Below are 21,938 nucleotides of genomic sequence, written 5' to 3'. Positions count from 1 at the left end.
GTCCACAGGCACAGGTTCACTAGAAGACTGACCTAATCGTGAGACTACAGAACACTTCCCCTCTCCCCATATCTCACTACATTACTAAAGGCCTTTTTACTATAATTCCTTTTACCCAGTACATAATGTCTAGCTTCAACAAAAGATTACAAGGCATACTAAATGGCAAAAAAATAGTCTGAAGAGACAGGGCAAACATCAGAAGCATTCAGATATAGCAGGAATATTCGGATTATCAGACCAGCAATACAAAATAACTATGATCAACAGTCCAAGGAAAGTACTCTAATGGAAAAAGTAGACATTATGCAAGAATGTGTGGGTAATATAACTAGAAAGATGGAAATTCTGAAAAACATTTTTTTTTTACATGATGATGACAAAAAACACTAACAGAAATGAAGAATATCTTCAATGTGTTCATTAGCAGGCTGGAAATTGATTAAAGAAAGTATCTCTAAGTTTGCAGATAAGTCTACAGAAACTTCCAAAAGTGAAAATCAAACAAACCAAAGGCAAAAAAAAAAAAACAAAAACAAAAACAACAGGATATCTAAGAACTGTGGCACAACTAAAAAATATATATGTAACGTGAATACCAGAAGGGGTAGAAAGAGAAAGAAAGCAATATCTGAAGCAATAACATCCAAGAATTTCCCCCAAATTAATGTCACACAGCAAACCACAGATCCAGGAAGAAATGCCACACAGCCCCAAAACAACTTACATAAACCCCCCAAAACTACATGTAGGTATATTATATATAAACTACGGAAAATCAAAAATAAATAGTCTTGAAAGAAGCCAGAGGAAAAAAACACCTTACCTACAGAAGCACAAATATAAGAATTACATCCAATTTCTCCTCGGAAACAATGTAAGGGATAAGACAATGAAGTGATATATACTGTGGTAAGGGGAAAAAAAACCCACCAACCCCAAATTCTGTATCTTGAGAAATTATACTTTAAAAGAAATAAAGACTTTCTCAGACCAAAAAAAAAAAAAAAAAATTTGAGGGAACTCACTGTCTGTAGCTCTGCCTTACATGAAATGTTAAAAGAAATTATTCAAAGAGAAGGAGTACCCTATAATCAGAAATGTCAATCTACATAAAGAATATCAAAGAAGGAATAAGGGAAGATAAATTAAAAACTTTTACTTTTGTTATTCTTAATTGACCTAACATAAGTTTGCTCAAAATAATAGCAACAACGTATTAGATGATTATTGTGGAATGAATTATAGCAATGACATAAGGAATGGAAAGGAGGAATTAGGAATACTTGTTATTATAAGGTCATTGTACGACCCACATGTGAAGCTATACCTGTGAAGTGTTAACCTGAAGTAGATTTGGATTAGTTGCAAATTTATATTGCAAACTCTAGGGCAACTACCAAAAAAAAAAAAAAAAAAAAAAAAAAGAAAGAAAGAAAAGTATAACTGATTTGCTAAGTTCAAAGAAAGCAAAATGGAAGCTTATAAAATACTTAATTAAAACCACAAAGGGGTGCCTGGGTGGCTCAGTTGGTTAAGTGTCCACCTCTTGGTTTCAGCTTAGGTCATAACCTCATGTGAGACTGAGCCTTGAGTCAGGCCTCTCTGTACTGGGCATGGAGCCTACTTAAGGTTCTCTTTCTCCCTCTCCCTCTGCCCTCCCCTATTCGCTCATGCTCTCTCTCTCTCAAAAAAAAAAAAAAAAAAATAACAAAAATAACAAAAAAAACAAAAAACAAACAAAAAAACAAACGAAAAAAAACCCCAAAACAAAAAGCAAAGAGTGTAAACAAAATAGGAACAAAGAGCAAAGTCAACTAGTAGAACACATATGTGGTAGTTATTAATCCAACTACATCAACAATCACTTTAAAAGTCAATGGTCTAAATACACCAGCTAAAAAACAGATTGTCAATGTATAAAAAACAGTAATTACATGCTGTCTACAAAAAAACCCACTTTCAATAAAAGACATATATAGATTAAAAATAAAGGAAAATATACTTTGCTAGTACCAATCAAAACTAACAGCTACACTAATTTCCATCAGAGCAGATCTCAGAACAAGGGAAATTATCAAAAATAAATAAAGGCTAACCAATGATAAAGGAGTCAATTCTCCAGAAAACAAAACAATCCTTAAAGCATACAATCCTAACAACAAAGCATCAGGATATATGAGGCAAAATGATAAAACTTCAAGGAAATATAAATTTAGTATCATAGGAGGAAACTTCAACACATCACTATCAGAAATGTTGGATATCAGTTCCAACAGACAGAAAATCAGTAAGGACATAACTGAACTCAACAGCATCATCAATCAATTGAATATAATGGACATCAACTTCATCCAATAACAATATAATTACTCTCAAACTCACATGGAATATTCACTAAGATAGACCACATTGTGGGCCATAAAACACCTTAACAAAGTTACAAGAATAGAAATCACACGTTATATATTCTCAGATGACAATGAAATAACAAATCAGTAACCAAAAGCTGGCTGGAAAATCCCCAAATACTTACAGATTAAGCAGCGTAATTTTAAATAACACATAGGTCAAAGAAGAAATCTCAAGAGAAATTAAAAGCTATTTTGAAGTAAATGAAAATGAAAATACAACTTAAGTTTTGGGATGCAGTGAAAGCAGTGCTTAGAGGGAAATTCTTAGTATTAGATCCATAAACTATGAAAGAAGAAAGATCTAAAATCAATAATGTAAGCTACCACCTTAAGAAATTAGAAAAGCGAGTAAATTAAATCCAAAGAAAGCAAAAGAAATAATAAAAATTGGAGCAGAAATCAATTAACTTGAAAATAAATCAAGAGGGGAAAAAAATCAACAAAATCTAACCATGATTCTTTGGCAGAGGGGTGGGGGAGAAATTAATAGAATTGATAAGCCTCTAGTCAGGCTAAGCTGGATTCACTGGTGAATTCTACTAAACATTTAAGGAATCATACCAATACTTTACAATCTCTTCCAGAAGACAGAAGCAGAGGGAACACTTCCTAACCTATTCTATGAGGCCAAGACTACTCTAATACCAAAACAGACAGACATTACAAGAAAATAAAACTACAGGCCAACAGCTCTTATGAACCACAGATGTAAAAACACTCCACAAAATATTAACAAATAGAATGTAACTATATATCACATCCATGTGGGATTTAGCCCAGGTATACATGGCTGGTTCAACATTTATTTATTTTTTTCAACGTTTTTTTTTTTTTTTTTTGGGACAGAGAGAGACAGAGCATGAATGGGGGAGGGGCAGAGAGAGAGGGAGACACAGAACCGGAAACAGGCTCCAGGCTCCGAGCCATCAGCCCAGAGCCCGACGCGGGGCTCGAACTCACGGACCGCAAGATCGTGACCTGGCCGAAGTCGGACGCTCAACCGACTGCGCCACCCAGGCGTCCCATGGCTGGTTCAACATTTAAAAACAACCCAATTTAGGGGTGCCTGGATGGCTCAGTTGGTTAAGCAGCCAACTTTAGCTCAAGTCATGATCTTGCTGTTCTGGAGTTCAAGCCCCTGTTGGGTTCTGTGCTGATAGCTCAGAGCCTGAGCCTGCTTCATATTCTGTGCCTTCCTCTTTCTCTGCCCCTCCCCCACTTGTGCTCTGTCTCTGTCTCTCAAAACTGAATAAACGTTAAAAAAAAATTTTTTTTAAATAACCCAATTTAAAAATGAGCAAAAGACATGAATAGATACCTAAATGAAAAGGATCATACAGATGGTATAAAAGCATATGAAAAGATGCTCAATATCACATGGCATTAAGGAACTGCAAATTTAACAATGAGATACTACAACATGCCTTACTAAAATGCTGATAATCAAGAACACCAACAATGGGGCGCCTGGGTGGCTCAGTCGGTTGGACGTCCGACTTCGGCTCAGGTCACGATCTCGCGGTCTGTGAGTTCAAGCCCCGCGTCGGGCTCTGTGCTGACAGCTCAGAGCCTGGAGCCTGTTTCGGATTCTGTGTCTCCCTCTCTCTCTGACCTTCCCCCGTTCATGCTCTGTCTCTCTCTGTCTCAAAAATGAATAAATGTTAAAAAAAAAAATTAAAACAAAAACAAAAACAAAAACACCAACAACACTAAACTCTGGCAAAGATGTGGAAAAATAGGAACACTCAGTCACTGATGGTGGGAAAACAAAATGGTACAGCCACTTTGGAGAACAGACTGCCAGTTTCTTACACAACTAAACATACTCTTACCATACAACCCAAAAATCTCACTCTGGTATTTACCCAAATAAGTTGAAAAACTTCTGCCCATATGAAAACCTACAAATGGATGTTTATAGCAACTTTTAATTCGTAATTGTAAAAAGGTGGAAGCAACCAAAATGTCCTTCATTAGATGAATGGATTAACAAACTGTGGTACATCTAGACAATGGAATATTATTCAGTCCTTAGAATCAAGCCAAGAAATGACACACAGGAACCTTAAATGTATCATTACTAATGGAAGAAGACAATTTGAAAAGACTACATACCACATGATTTCAACTATATGAAATTCTGGAAAAGGCAAAACTATGGTCAATAAAGAGATGAGTAGTTTTCAGGGGTTAGCAGGAAGAAGGGATGAACATGTTGAGTTCTGTAGAAGATTTTTAGAACAGTGAAACTATTCTGTATGATATTATAATGGTGGATGCATGCCATTATACATTCATCAAAACCCCACAGACCATACAAGAGTGTACAACACCAAGAGTGAATCTTGAAGTTAAACCCATGGATCTTGGGCAATGATGGTGTGTCAGTGAAGGTTTAACGATTTAACAAATGTACCATACACTGGTGTGGGATGCTGAGGGCGGGGAGGGGACGAGGCTGTATACTTGCGGGAACACAAAGTATATGCAAACTCTCTACTTTCTGTTCAATTTTTCTGTAAATCTAAAATTGCTCTAAAAAAAGTTTATTTTAAAAATGGGTAAAAAAAAATAAAAGTCCATAAGGGTACCTTTAAATAGTCTTTAGAATTGTGAAACAATTTTCTCTCTTCATCAATACCTATGATATGCTTTTTGTCCTATGAACTTTGTCTAATCATTGATCTAGACTTAGAATCAATCATTACAACAGCTAGTGAAGAAGCTGAGGATCTCTAACACAATGGAAAGTAATTGTTTCCACCACAAACTTTTTTCACAGGCATAAAATTAATTGACTACACTATTACATTACAGCTATAATGTATACGTGTAAAAGAGAAGCAACAATGAAAATGCATTTCACTGTACAATTCAAAGATGTTCCTTATTTTTCAATAAATTTCATTTCCTATGTAGCATGAAAAAATTTAAATGTAGTATAAAAGTTTTCATTAAATTTAGGCAAGGTGTCTGTTTTCTTCCTTTTGGGAACATCAAATGAATTTTCTATCTACACATCTTAGTATTTAACTACTTTACTCTCCCTAATTTTATAGAGATCTAATCTCCTTAAAATTCTTAAAACCTTCTATTTCCTTTGTGTTTTTCAGTATACAAAAGCACAAAGCACCACATACGACATAACCACAGAAATATCCTGTTTGCTAGTGAGCTGACTGAAATCAGGGTTGAGAAAAAGTTTCTTTTAATTTGAATTTTTTTTAACGTTTATTCATTTTTGAGAGAGCATGAGTGAGAGAGGGGCAGAGAGAAAGGGAGACACAGACTATGAGGCAGGCCCCAGGCTCTGAGATGTCAGCACAGAACCCAACACAGGGCCCAAACCCATGAACCATGAGATCATGACCTGAGCCAAGTCTAACCTGAGTTCAACAGACTGAGCCACCCAGGCGCCCTGAAAGTTTTTTTTATTAAAACTTTCATTTGACTAGAAAATTTAATTAGCCAAAACAATCCAGCCTGTGTGGTACTTATTTATATGAAAGTTGTACCACATATCCAAAATAATTTTTATGAACTATTTTTGAATACTGGCCTACATTTGATATTTTCAAATTCTCAGCATGAAACACAAATTACAAGTTGGATAAAAAAAATCTCAACATCTATTGAAATATTTGTTTTTACAAATAGATTTTGGGAGCTAACAAAAAGCAAATGGAATTCAGTGGGAGAAAACAGGAAAAAGAAGGAAAGGATACTGATTACTTTTTAAGGTAAAACCATTCTGCCTAGGAGATTAGATTATACCAAAATAACAAGATACAAAGCAAGAAAATATATTTTGCCCCTACTTTAGAGTTTGCAGTTACAAGTTTTTGGTTGTCATGCAGGGATTTTCCTTCTCAATTCAGCTTTACAACACATCTAAAAGTGAGTATCAGTCTCCTAATAAGTATACTGTTAATTAGTAATGTGGCAATACAGCTACATTTCAGCTCATAAATTTCACATGAAGCAGGTAACATAACCTAAAATTCAGCTACTTAAAGAATACAGACTACCTAATTACAATTTAATATTCAATTTATTATTCCAAGACAAGTACTATTTTTAAGCTGAAGATCGAAATTTCATTAAAAAGACAAATTTGTTATTTTAAGTTCAAGAGAAATATTTATTTTCAATTCGAAATGGAAGAATGAAACCATGTTTACTCCTCTTTTAAGTCACTAAAAACATAAATGAATGAATGAATGACCGACCAACCAACTATGGGTTTTCTTTAAGGAAAAAGTAAGGCCTCCAAAGCATAAATTTTTATCTGCCAAACTGGAGAAATTTAAATACAAATGAAATTCTTCACAAAAGTAACAATGTCACAGCCCTGTGAAGGTCTAGCCAAAGATCCTTTGATTAGTGCTGTAAGATTCAAAAGTGAGGTAAGATCTTGAAAGAAGTGGGGGAAGAAAACCAATAAAGACCCTGTTTTAAGTACAGAATATTAGGGGATGTAAAACCAAAAAAAAAAAAAAAAAAAAAAGAGAGAGAGAGAAGTCTCCTTTGCTAGTTTGTACCTAATATCATTGCATAGCATAATGACCTAAAAAGTAAGCCAGTATCACTCAGAAAAGAATCAGGGGAAAAAAAATCATGACAGATAAAAACCACAGTAAGGAAATTTAAAAAATTGAAACAGAAATAAAACATTAAAATGAATAAAGATGTTGGATATGGTCAACAGATAATAAACACTAAAAAAGCACAGAACAATTGGAAAAGAAAAAATATTTGTTTAAAAATAAAACCATGTTATGGGGCGCCTGGGTGGCGCAGTCGGTTAAGCGTCCGACTTCAGCCAGGTCACGATCTCGCGGTCCGTGAGTTCGAGCCCCGCGTCAGGCTCTGGGCTGATGGCTCAGAGCCTGGAGCCTGTTTCCGATTCTGTGTCTCCCTCTCTCTCTGCCCCTCCCCCGTTCATGCTCTGTCTCTCTCTGTCCCAAAAATAAATAAAAACCGTTGAAAAAAAAAATAAAAAAAATAAAAAAAAATAAAACCATGTTAGAGAAATTACTGCCTGTGCTCTCTTCTAGGATTTTTATGGTTTCACATCTCACATTTAGGTCCTTAATCCATTTTGAGTTTTTTTGTGTGTGTATGGTCTAAGAAAGTGGTCCAGTTTCATTCTTTTGCATGTGCCTTTCTCTGACATTGGTCATAGCAACATCCTTCTAAATATGTCTCCTGAGGCAAGAGAAATAAAAGCAAAAATAAACTATTGGGACATATTGGGAGAAATAAATATTGGGACTATTGGAAGAAATAAAAACTTTCTGCATAGCAAAGGAAGCAACTGACAAAACAAAAAGACAACCTACCAAATGGGAGGAGATATTTGCAAATGACATATCCGATAAAGGGTTAATATCCAAAATATACAAAGAACTTTTGCAACTCAACACCCAAAAAACAAATACTCCAATTAAAAAATAGGCGAAAGACATGAACAAACATTTCTCCAAAGAACACATTCAGATGGCCAACAGACACGTGAAAAGATGCTCAACATCACTCATCATCAGGGAAATGCAAATCAAAATCACCATAAGATAATCACCTCACAGATATCAAAATGGCTAAAATAAAAAATGCAAGAAACAATAAGCATTGGCAAGAACATGGGGGGAAATAAAGAACCCTCATGCACTCTTGGTGGGAATACAAACTGGTGCAGTCACTGTGGAAGACAGTATGGAGGGTCCTCAGAAAACTAAAAACAGAACTACCCTAAAATCCAGTAATCACACTATTGGTGTATTTACCCAAAGAATACAAAAACACTAATTCAAAGGGGAAGGGATATATGCACTCCTATGTTTACTGCAGCAATATTTACAAACTATGGAAGCAGCCCAAGTGATTGATGAATGGATAAAGAAGGTTTGGTATATGTATACAATGGAATATTATTCTGCCATGAAAAAAGAATGAAATCTGGCCATTTGCAACAACGTGGATGGATCTAGAAAGTATATTTCTAAACGAAATAAGCCAGTCAGGGAAAGACAAATACCATATGATTTCATTCACATGTAGAATTTAACAAAGAAAAAATTTAACAACAACAACAACAACAACAACAAAAAAAAAAAAAAAAAAAAAAAGGAAAAAAGAGAACAAACCAAAAAGCAGGCTCTTAACTATAGAGAACAGATGGTCACCAGCGGGGAGGTGGGGGGCTGGGGGGGCACGGAATGAGTGAAACAGGTGAAAGGGATTAAGATAAGAGTACCCTTTGGAGCACCTGGGTGGCTCAGTCGGTTAAGCGTCCAACTTTGGCTCAGGTCATGATCTCACGGTTTGTAGGTCGAGCCCCACATCAGGCTCTGTGCCGACAGCTCAGAGCCTGGAGCCTGCTTCAGATCCTGTGTCTCCTTCTCTCTCTACCCCTCCTATGCTCACACTCTGTCTCTCTCTCCTCAAAAATAAACATTAAAAAAAATAAAAAAAATTAAAAAAAAGATAGAGTACACTTTTCTTGATGAGTACTGAGTAATATACGGAACTGGTGAATCACTACACTGTAGTGATTCACTACTGGATGGATTAGTCTATTAAGCATCTGACTCTTGGTTCTGGCTGAGGTCATGATCCCAGGGTCATAGGATTAAGCCCCACATGAGGCTCCTCACTGAACGTGGTGCCTGCTTAAGATATATACTCTCCCTCCCTCTCCACACCACCCTCTCCCCCTGCCTCTTCTAGCTCCTGAGCTCTCTCCAAAAAAACAAAACAGAAAAAAGTATAGCCATACCAAATGAAAGAAAACAAAACAACCAAAATATTGAAAAGGCACATAATTTCCATGCACACACAAACGATAAATAATCAAAACTCATGGCATATTTTGGTTAAGTTAATGTCAAGTCACTTGTTAGGAGAAGAGAAATACATACTCAGTCTGATACTGGCAAAGCTCAAAGCTGAATACCTTGAAATCATCTCTGCAATGTTCTAGGGAAAAGCAATGAGGTCCTAGAATTCATTATACCTACCCAAGTCATATTTCAAGTATAAAGCAACAAACACTCTCAACATAAAAGTACTCAGGAAGTATAGCACCCATAAGCTCTTCTTGGAAGAAAAAACAAAATAGAACTACTTGCTGAAAAAGTCCAGTCATCTAAGTAAAATATGAATTGAAAGACACTGGATTTTTTTCAGTTTTGTTCAATGCTGCATACTCAGCTTCTAAAATGCCACATGGCACTGAGTGGTGCTAAAAAATTCTCTAAATGAATCCATAAACCAGGAAACAGATTAAAACAACAAAAAATGCAAAAGCCACAGTAAAGGACCAGTGATAATCAATGAATCCTTTCTATTTAGAACTACAATTAAATAACTGTGGAAATTAGGATTACAGAACAGAATACAACTACTAATTTCAACAATATAAAAAATTGCCAATTCAGATTTCTGAGAACACGTTGATACAGGATCTACCTCCCTCGGAATTAACCCAGTGGAACTAAAAGTATTATGAATCGTAAGGAATAGTGGAGAAAAGTGTCAGAAACCCCATATTATGCTGGAATATGTACTTGGTGGCTGGGGGCGGGGGGGGGCGGTGCAGGAATGTCATGTGTGGAGGCCAGTACCCTGAATAAGAAACCCCCGGTAGGGTTATAAGAAGACAAATTTTAAAAAGAACAGCTGTGGTTCAGCCTTGTGCCTCTCCTCTTCGTTCCTGGGACACTCAATGCCTGCCACTTCATAACAGGGATTGGCAGCAGTGCTGGTGCAAACAAATGTCCTCTGGAGTAACATCAGAGCATCACAGAAGCACTGTTTAAGAGGAGAGTCAAAAAAACACGGGCAGGAATGGACTAACCTTTGGCACTGATTTCCCAACCATTCTTAATCAAAACCTGCAGGGTTCGTAGATTTCCATCTAGAGAAAGTAGATCTTCTTCCAATGTTCTGTTCCTTGGGGGACTCAGTGTAAAGCTGTAATCTGAGGAGTTCTTGAAGGATACAAGGAGTGATATGATGGTGACATTTTTGATGCCTGAGGCCCTCTGACAAATTAAAGTCAGTTAAGATGGTATAAAATAGTCTACATATACAAACAATACCAAAGAATAAAATCCAAGTACACTGGCAAGTCAAGAAATATGATCAGACTAGATTTAAAAGAATCCAGCCATATGCTACTTATAAAATATATAGATAAAGCATAAGGACACAGTAAGGCTGAAAGCAAATGCAGAGAACTAGACCATATCAAGAAAATATTAGCTAAAAGAAAGGTGTAGCTATATTAACGTAAAACAACGTAGATTTAAGATGAGCATGCCTCACTGAGAATAGAGAATATATTGAAACGTTGACCATAGAGAATATATTGAGAATATACTGAAAAATTGGCCAAGAAGGTAGAACAATTCTAAATATGTATGAGCCTAATGAAATGTCTCAAAATATATAAAACAGTACATATTAAACTAATAAAATACAGAAAGAAATGGACAAATCCGCTTTTAGGTAAGATGGAGCAACTGGTAGAAGACCAAAACTCACTGAGATCCACCAGATAAACAAAATAAAACACGAAAGAGATCTGTTTAAAGACCCTGGAAAGCTGCTGAAGGAAGAAGGATTTACGATGCCAAGATTCTAGAGGGGTGAGAACCTGCCTGATGTAAAACAGTGTTCTGCGGCAGCTTTTCCCCTACCGGCCTTTACACATGCTGGGTACAGGGCAACTAAGCTTTCAGCCTTTGTTTGCACAGTGGATACAGAGCTCGGATACAGAGCTTTTGTCCTAGGTTTTGAAAACACAAAACTGAAGACTCCAGGGGTCAATAAACTAGTGAGAAGGGAGGAGTAGAAGCTGAGGTGGTCACTCTGAGGCTGCATGGGGTAGGAGGTTAAAAAGAAAAGCAGAAAGCCTCAAAAAAGTAGACTGGAGTTTTCTGTAATCTTCCAATGCTGAGAAAACAAGAAATTTAAGAAATGCTCCAAGGACTGGGCCCCAAGAACACACTGGTATCAATGTTGAAAGCTTTGAAAGACTACTCCCAAAAGTAGCCTCCTTTAAGGGCAACCAAAAGCTTCATCAAAACTGCAGCCTAGCTTCCACTCAGGTCAATCTCTAGTTGGTCTAAGATACTCAGTACCTAATTTCAATTGTAAGAGGGAAGGTTAAATCATTTCTGCAGGAAAGTACCATAATAATGAATATCTATATCTTTCATATACAGTATCTAATAGCTCATAAAAAACCATTAAGACATGTCAGAAAAAATGACCATATATTTGAAAACAAAGAGAAAAGGGGATCACATATGACGCTACAGGTAATCCAGATATAAGAATTCGCAGACAAAAAAACTCTATGATTAGTATTTTCCAAAAAATAGTGGAAACTGGATAAAATACATGAAAAGATGGGCCATTTCACCAGAGACCTGAAATCTGTAAAAAGAAAAACAAAAAGAAATTCTATAATTGAAAACATAATACTAGAAATTGTTACTAGGTGTTTTAATAGCTGATTTTTAAAAAAACTAAGTAAAAGATTACTAGAGCACAGAAAACAGGTTACTACAAAACAGGCCATTCACTACAAGACACTCGGGGAAGGACAGAGAAAAAGTAAGAATTCTAGGAGAAAAAAAGCGTAAGAAATATATGAGACATAGTCAAAAGGACTAAGTTACATGTAACTGGAATCCCAGAGGAGGTAAGAATCCAGCACAAAAAATATTTGAAGACAGCACAATAAAAAATTTACTACCCACGAAAAAGTAAAAATCTTAAAAGTAACCAGAGGGCGGAAAATGCATTATCTTGAAAAAAGTCGGGGGGGGGGGGGGGGAGGTTGATTACTGAAAGCTGGTCTCTCCAAAGAAATTGATTTAAGTGATAGAAGTTAAAAGACAGTTGCTTTAAAATATCAAGAGACTATTAACTGTCCACCTAGAAATCTATAACCAATGAAAACAGCTTTTCAGAACGAAGATGATATAACTCCATAAAAAGCAAAATTGGGCAAAGGATTTAAATAGATATTTCTCCAAAGAAACAGCCCCACATGTGTATGATTACTTGATTCATGACAAAGGCAAGCAGCGAAGAAAAGATGGTTTTTGCAATAAACTGTACTGGGTCAGCTGAATATCCATCAGGAAAACAAATCTCGACCCCCAAACCTCAAATCACACACAAAAATAAATTCCAAATGGGTAACAGATCCAAAACATGAAAGGTAAAAAACAGAAAAAAGCATAGGAAGAAAATCACCATGCCCTTGTGATAAGTAAATATTTCTTCAACATAACACAAACAGCATTAACCATAAAGGAAAAAAAGGAAGGCAAACTGGACAACATTAAAAGAAAAATGAAAAAGTGAAAAGGCAAGCCATGGTATGAGAGAAGTTACTTGTAATGTACATAATGAACAAAATGCTCACATCATATTATACACAGAATGTATACTAATTAATAAGAAAAATATAGTCAGGTAGCCCACTAGGGGGAAAAAATGAAGTAAACAGTAAACATCTTTTCATAAAACATATGAAAAAGTGATCAACTTCATCAAAAATCACAGAAACTTAAAATTAAAATGTTACTTTTGCTCACCTACCATAATAGCTAAAAGGAAAGGGATAAAAACTAGTATTGGTGAAGATTTAGAGCAGCTGAAACTTTCACACACCGTTAGTGTAAATTATAAATCAGCACAATCACTTTAGAAAACTCTTGCTATTAGAGCTGATCACAGGTATACTCTGACTTAACCTGTACACCTCGGAATATACCCAAATGTTCATGTGTACCAAAGACACACATAAGACTAATCAAAAGAGCACTCTTTATAATAGTCTCAAAATAGAAAACAACCCCAAAGTCCATTTACAATAGAAAAAATAAGAATATAGGTTGTGGTCTATCCACACAATGGAATATTATTTGTTAATGAAAATGTACCAAATATATCTACATGACATGCAACATTAACATTAATTTCACAAACATGATGTTGCACAAAGGAACACATGCTGCTCACATAAACTCAACAGGCATAATAAATCTATGTGTCAGAAGTTAGGTTAGTGGGGCAGAGAGGTAATGACTTGGGAAGACATGACAGAGTTTCTGTGGTGGTGGTGCACTGGGATATGCTGGCTACATGGCCATGTACTTTTTGCAATAATTCACTCAGCCACACTTAGGACTTGTGTTCTTTTCTTTATACTTTAATACAAAGTTTACTTGTTAAATAGAAGTGTATTACACCAAGAAGGACAAACACAAGGTTTCACCAGAAACTCCCAAATGGAAGTGAAGTGAATGAAAGCTTCCAAGTGGAAGTGAAGTGAAGCAGCTCTTTAAGTGCATGATAGTGTCACCACCGAGATTTTTCATTCACTGTTCTAAAGACTTGAAGTGTGATTTTATCTTACTAGCTCAAAAAATCCAATCATTAAAACCTGTATATGCTATACCTCCTTCTGTACTGCTCCCTGAACTACCCCAACCAGAGGCTGGTGCTTCCTTCCATAAACTCTCCCATCACCTAAGCTTACCTTCTGTTTGCCATATAGTTAAATCTTCTGTGTTGCCTATATATTTTTAATGAGTTCCCAGTGCTTAACACAGTCTCTCCCAGAATCAGTAGGTATTCAAATGTGGATGAATAACTGACATAAATTCTGCACAGAAACGTTTTTCCCATTTTAATGCAGGAATAATGAAACTTTTAACTCAGAATACACAAATTCAAAATGATAAATTATGTCTATGCCTAATCAAATCTGAAAAATCAATTGCCCAACTACCTATTCTGTTTCTTTTCTGCATTCTTGGCCAAAATCATCTAAAACATTCAGACACCCTTGCCCCATTTGGCAGCTTGGCAAGAAGATGACCTAGCAGGTAAATTCAACATATTAATAGGCAAACTGTAGTTGCTGAGTTATAGTGGCAGCCTCCATCTTTTAAACAAGATCATTTCCTTAATTAACAAATTCTTTACACCGTTACTTACATAATCCTCGCTCCCCTTTTCCTATTCATCATATTCCTCTAAATGGGGTCTTTTCCACTGGTAGATCCAGTGTACCTATGCTGAATTTAAACACGACTCTCTAAGGGATAAAGAGAGTCTAAGGAATGTTATGTGCTTTGCCAGTTTCTGCTTTTATGTTATTCCCTAATAATCATATTTTACATATTAAACATTGTGTGTGTTTCACACACAATATAAGGTGTAGAGATGTGCCTCATCTACAGGTCACAATCTTCAAGTTTATGAAGGGACATTTACTTGCAACCTTGCTTAGAAACATCCCTTTGGAATGATGGAATGGTTATTTTATCAGTCTTCCCTATTTTATCAACCTTCATAAAGAATCATACTGCGTGAGCCTTACCCTTTACCTGAAGAATCTTCATTAGATGAAACAACGGTTCGCTTTAATTTGGTCTATAGGCAACTCTAATCACTTCCACTAACTTCTCTACTAGCAGCTCAGCTGAGTTTTGTCTACAATTATAACTGTATTACCAAGTGAATTACTACTCAGACTTTGCAGAACATATCTTTAATATGGTTCTGTTTTTTGGTAAGCTTCCAGAAACCAGCTTTTCTAGACATTTCCCCGGACAGGTAACCTTTCCAGAGACAGCATCTCTCCCTCCTGCATATGCTCTGAATACTAGTTCATTTACAATATTCTATGAAACCATTTTCCTTCTTTTTTCTAAACCAAGGGCTTGGCTACTTTTTCTTAAAGGCCAGAGAGTAAAGATTGTAGGCCTATGGGCCACAATCTCCAGGGCCCCTACTCAATTGCAGTCTCCAGGGCCCCTACTCAATTATGTCGTTGTAATGTGAAAGCAGCCATAGACAATAGGTAAACAAATGCACATGGCAGTGTTCTAATGATTTATTTATCAAAACAGCCAACCAGACCATGGTCCATAGTTTGCAAATCCCTGCTCTAAACTCTTACAACTTCTGGTCTTCACTTCATATATCAGTATTATTATAATTATCCTGAATACTTGTAAGAGTTTATTGACATTGGTGCTGAAAATTAGGTTTGGTATGTTTTATCAATTAAAACTGAGATAAATACATAAAAGCTTTAGAAATGTTTGTGATGAGTTAGAAAAAGAATTTTATTTCTTGGTTAACCAGAAAATTTAACTGACCAAAACACATGCACTGATAACTACAGTTAACTTAGGTATTACCTAATTATGAAAATAGAGGTAATAATGTATAATAATGACCAATACATAAACAAACATATTATGATAAATCTACATAATTGACAGTAACAGTGGGACTACAGTGATCTTGCTTTTCTTCTTTTTCCCCTGTTTTCTATAATTAACATCTATGATTTCTATAATAAGGAAAAAAAGTTTAAGACACATGACAAGCTAAAATGTTTATTAAATTTTTTTATTTAGTTTGGAAATAAAAATATTTAGACTTGAAATTAAGTTTAAGAAAAATTCAAACCAATCTACCTTATGATCCTTTTTAAAAAATATTCACATCAATTAAATAAATAAGTTAAAATTTTCATTTACCTGTCGGTTCCTTTCATCCATTATGCGTGTGATTTGTATTTTCTTCCGCCCCATTTTCAGTCACCTTTCCTTCCTTATATTCCAAATATTTAATTCAAAATTAATTTTCTTCAATACCCTAATGCATCGTACACAGCTTCTATTATTTCAGCTTCTAGTCCAAGGGCTACAGCTGAAATTTTCTATAAGATCTAAAAGAAAACACAAATTAGAAAATTTAAGTTCTATAAGTTTGCAAATCATGAAAATGTTATACAAATTTCAAACCTGCTTCTATGCTGCACATGGCAGCATTATTAGTTGAAATTCCTGGTTATATAAAATTGGTAATTAAGTTGAAGCTTTGTTAACTTTACCCCTAAAATATCTCTTGAATCTTTTAGTGCCTCTAGCTCTGGCTGAAAAGAGTACAATTATAACCTTCAAGTTTTTCTCAATGCATATAATAATAGCAACAACAAGAGCCAATGCTTACTGGGATTTTTCTATGTGCCAGGCACTTTTCTAAGTACCTGCCATGTCTTAACTCATTCAATCCAAACTGAAATCTTCTTAGTTACAATCATCATCTCCATTGTATAAATAAGGATATTGAGGCACAGAGATGCTCAGTAATGTTTCTAAAGTCACACACACAGTAAAGGGCAGAGCTTGGAATATGAACTCAGGGACTCTGGCTCCAGAACCTCTCTTTAACATTATAGAAAATCCCTGAAAGTTTCTGATGGCCTCCATGTCAAAGGATGATCTGGGTAGCCCCAATCTACCTTGACACACTATTCTTGCAAACTGTCCTAGCCACCACCAAAATTACTATCTGTCAACCCACAAAGGCACTATACGATTTCATAATAATATCCACTTAAATGAAATACTGTTCCTTTAGCCATTTAATAAAATCCTCCTAATCAGTCAAGATTCATTTCCCCCTGATAGAGTAAACGATAGCACCTTACTTTGTGGGTATGTGTATGACAAATTCCAAGTCCATTTTCCTCTGAGACTATGAATCCTTCAAGAACAGGATTTTTTTATTCCATTTATCTCTGTAATTGAACGACTAGCAATGATATAATCTGTCATGTTCTGAATAATAGTTTTGTCAAAAACCTAATGTTTCCAAAACTTACATAATAAAATATTTACAAGGGCATGGAAGACAAATGCTAAAACATTCACAATAATAAATGCTCAGTGGAATTCTATTAAAGTATTTTTAATACTGTGCATGTATATCCATAAAACTTCAATAGTACTGTCCAGCAAATCCATGTTTGATTAAACCTGGCTTTTGCTCAAAAGCATGAGTTTTTCAATTCTTATCAGTACCATTATTACCACAAGCATGGCATTTCTTACATATCTTCCCTCATACTCATTTCTCCATTCACATAAACATTGATTGAACATCTATTAACAAGTGATAACCTATTAATTGATCATGTACTTGCAAAAAAAATGTACTTCCTGACACTGTACTAGGCACATAGGGTAAAATGGTCCAAAAAAAGGTGGGGGGGGGGGCATGATTTCTGATCTCACAGATTTCACAGTTTAGTAGGGGAAAACAGACATTAACCAAACTATATATAAATGAATCTGTACAAATCAAAATGTGGAAGTTCATTTATCTGACCTAAATTCACAAGTTAGGGAAGGCTTCCTTGAGAATGTGCCTCATACCCAAACCTGAGTATGAGAGTGTACACACTAGTCAGAGAGAATAGCATGTGCAAAAGCCCCGTGACAAGAGGAAGCAGGAAACAGAGAAACTGAAGGATGGCAAGTCACTGGTGGGAACCAAACAAGCAGCTGTGCTGTAGAATGTTTTTGTTTTCTCATAAGACCGTAATATAAACCAATAAAAGTCAGCTTATTCAAATCATGTTCCCTAACAGATCAAGCTGCATCCAATTACCGTTACAAAAACTTGCAGTGTAGTAGGCAACATAAATACTCCTACATTTCAACACTAATGCCGATAAGGTATATGCAGCACTGCATTATCTGAGCATTTAGCTTTTGACAATGGTTGAGTAGGTTACCTCAAACCAACTTATTCTAAGAATGAGAAAAAAAGAAGAAAATTAATCTGTTTAAAATCACTGGAGAACTTTTAAGGCAGAATTGAAGGGTTGAGATCTGGAAGAAATAGGTTAAGACCAGACTTCAGACTATATATCCCTCTAGTCATTTGCAGATTCTCAGAACATTGACTGAGAGGCTGAGAAGCTAAACAGAGGTTTCAAGAGATCTATGGGTGGGATACAAAAACAGATTTAGGGCTTACCAAGTAATAGCCCCAGTAAACACACCAGGATTCTGGAGGGATCCAAAGGACTATGCCCTCAGTATAAAGGTAAACTAGAAATAGACCAGGCCATACAAGGGCAGTATAACTTCAGATCATCTCATTCACTGATTAGATTAAGGTGATCTGGGCTATGTAGTGTGATTAGCTTAGCCTCATGCCAGTTAAATCTTCTGAAAAGATGTTAGCAAAAGTAAATCTTACCAGGAAAAAAGATAGTATCATCGAGAAATTCAAATGATTTTATGATTTCTGTATGTCTAAAAGTAAAAAAATAACCAGTTAAGACCTGACTGAAAACTAAGATTTTAAAATGGCAGTACAATTAGACCCATAGTAGATCCAGATAATGGTGTTATGAGAAAAGAACTTTAAAATAAGTAAATGTGTTCAACGAATTAAAAAAAAAGAATATTACCATACAATTCTAAAAGCATAGAAAACATAGAACTGAAAAGCACAATACTGAAGACAGAAAATAAAAAAATTGATGAGTTTAACAATAGGTAGAATACAGCTGAAGAAAGAATCAATAATCCAGAAGATAGGAAAGAAGAAAACACCTACACTGAAGCCCAAAAGGGCATGAAAATGGGAAATACAGAAGTGTGAAAAAACAGTAAAACATGGATCCAAAATACATGTAATTAGTGTCCCAGAAGGGAAAGAAATACTTAAAGACATATAGTTAAAAACTTACCAATGACATCCAAGATCTACAACACTCAAGCGAAACAAATACAAAGAAAACCACAACTGAGGCATATCAGAGAAAAAAAGGTGGGTGGAGGGAAAGAGAGACACACACAAAGAAAGATCAGCCACAGACAGAGAGACCTTAAAAGTAGCCAAAAAAATAAAATAAAATAAAGATTAACTTTAAAAGCAATAGTAAGATTTACAGTTGACTTTTTCATGTAAGTAATGGAAGCCCAATACAGTGGAATGATATTCTCAAAGTGCCAGGAATGGGAGAAATGTCAAAGTAGAATTCCAGATCTGGCAAAAAATACTCTTCAGGGAAAAAAAAAGGCAAAATACAGACATTATCAGTCAAACAGAAACAACAAATTTAACATCAGAAAACACTGAAGGGACTTCTTCAAGTACAAGGAAAAAAAGATCCCAGATACAGCTTGGATATTGCACCAAAAATTAAGTAAGTAAGTAAGTAAGTAAGTAAGTAAGTAAATACATACATACATACATACATACATCATACATACATACATACATATATACATACATACAATGAACAGGGTGAATATGTACCTCTAAATGAATAATAACTAAATAAAATAATACTTTGTAGAATTTTAAATATTACAATACACAAGAACAATAGCACATAATTGGGAAGGATAGTAAGCAAAGTTAAAAGTGTTCCAGAATCCTTTCATTTACTGGGAAACAGAAAACATACTTATTTACTTTTCAGACTTCATTAAATCAAAGATGCATGTGGTAATCTCTGGGGTAACCACTGCAAGAATAGTAAAAGTTCACTCAAGCTAATAAACTAATAGAGGGGGGAAATGAATTAATAATCCAAATTGTATATAAAAAAACAAAACCCAATTATATGATGATTATAGATGATTACCTCTTAAATAAATGAGGATATAGAAAGACTGAAAGTCAAAGCATGGAGAACAATATACTGTGTAGAACACAAATCAAAACAAAGTTTTGTGGCTATACTTTATCACAGATTTTAATGCATAAAATAAATACATGGATAGAGATACAGTAGGACTTCATTACAATAAACGTTCAATTCACCAGAAAGCAATTTTAAACTTGAATGTACCTAATAACACTTAAAGTCAGGAATCTGTTCCTGAAAATCAGATATTCTACACAAAACCCTAACCAGGAGCTTATTTTCCAATATCTTAAATAGGAAAACTTATGTTACATATAAATTCATAATCCCCAAGCATTTCTCTTTTAAAACTTACTGAAATAGAGAAAATGTCCATTTACTATAGTAATTATCATAGTTAGGGTGTAAAATACATGACTTCATATGCGATAGATAGCTTTCTCACTGGCTTTGTTTCCTTTGCCACAATTTAACACTGTCTCAACATTTTTGTGCTTTCTACAGATTTAAGCAAAATTAAGGGCCAAATATGAATAGCAATTAGAAACTTATTAAAGACAAACACATATGGCAGATAACAGTTCAAAGGCTTCTAATATTGTAACCTCTTTCTTACTGCCAGCAGCAACAGAGATGCACATTCCCTCTGTTGATAGCACATGCTTCAAAAATGGCTACATATGATTCTAATGTTCTACAAACTGCATTTGAAATTTCATTTTTGACTTTTCCCATATGTAAGTTTGTTAAAACACTGAATTATGCAGCTGTGAAAACATACTTTTTCTAAATAAACTTCAGCCAATATCAAGGAAACTAAGTAAAGTCCACAATTCTAGCAAGTTGATTTTAACACAGCTTTCTCAGTAACTGATGGAACAAGCACACCAAAACAAGGAACAGACCAGATGAAATAGTAACAGAAAAATATTCGAACTTTTACAATTAACGACCTGACATATAGAACACTATCCCTAAAAAGAGCAGAAAATATATTCCTTTTAAGTGCAAAACAAATTTACCAAAAGTGAACCAAATCTGGATCATAAACTGTTAACAAGTTTCAAAGGACAGACATGTTTTTTTGACCTCCAATGAACTAAGCTATGAATTGATAAAAATATAATTTGAAAACACTTACATTGTGAAATGAAGCAGTGAACTTCCAAATAACCCCATGGGTCAAAGAAGAAATGAGTCAAACTTAGAAAATACTTTGAATGGAATGCTATTAAAACCACATCTTATCAGGGGCACCTGGGTGGCTCAGTTTGTTAAGCAGCCGACTTTGGCTCAGGTCATGATCTCAAAGTTCATGGGTTTGAGCCCTGCTCCGGGCTCTGTGCTGACAGCTCAGAGCCAGGAGCCTACTTCGGATTCTGTGTCTCCTCTCTCTCTGCGCCTCTCCCACTCATGCTCTTTCTCTCAAAAATAAATAAACATTAAAAAAAAAAAAATTATTCTCTTAAAAAAATTACATCATATCAAAATTTAGGGGATGCATCTACAACCATGCATAAGAGGGAAATTTGTACCTTTAGAATACATATATGGAAGAAAAGCCAAAAACCAGTGTTTTAATCAACAATCCAAAAGAGTTATGAAAAATGTACCAGGGGCGCCTGGGTGACTCAGTCAGTTAAGCGTCCAACTTCAGCTCAGGTCATGATCTCACGGATCTTGTGGGTTTGAGCCCCGCATCAGGCTCTGTGCTGACAGCTTAGAGCCTGGAGCCTGCTTTGGATTCTTGGTCTCCCTCTCTCTCTGCCTCTCTCCCACTCATGCTGTCTTTCTCTCAAAAATAAATAAACATTAAAAACAAAAAACTATTCTCTTAAAAAAATGACTTATCAAAATTTAGGGGATGCAGCTACAACCATACACAAGAGGGAAATTTGTAGCTTTAGAATACATATATGGAGGAAAAGCCAAAAACTAGTGTTTTAATCAACCATCCAAAAGAGTTACGAAAAGAACAAATTAAACTCCAAAACAGTACAAATGAAGAAATAAAAGAGCATAAAGTA

General features: G+C 35.3%; 1 protein-coding gene across 6 annotated transcripts in view; it reads right to left on the bottom strand.

Moving 5' to 3' along the window:
- Window positions 1-21,938, bottom strand: part of MEF2A (myocyte enhancer factor 2A) — a 163,138-nt gene that overhangs the window by 74,906 nt on the left and 66,294 nt on the right. For all 6 annotated transcript variants that reach the window (XM_042941138.1, XM_042941140.1, XM_042941135.1 and 3 more), the window contains one exon: window positions 15,995-16,185. In XM_042941138.1, coding sequence (XP_042797072.1) covers window positions 15,995-16,048 — 54 coding nt within the window. In that variant the 5' untranslated portion in view covers window positions 16,049-16,185. The remainder of the gene's footprint in view (window positions 1-15,994; window positions 16,186-21,938) is intronic.

The sequence above is a fragment of the Panthera leo genome, chromosome B3 (assembly GCF_018350215.1).
Source record: "Panthera leo isolate Ple1 chromosome B3, P.leo_Ple1_pat1.1, whole genome shotgun sequence".
NCBI classification, from domain to species: Eukaryota; Metazoa; Chordata; class Mammalia; order Carnivora; family Felidae; genus Panthera; species Panthera leo.
Note: the sequence above shows the minus strand (reverse complement) of the source record. Positions and strands in the feature narration are given on the sequence as shown.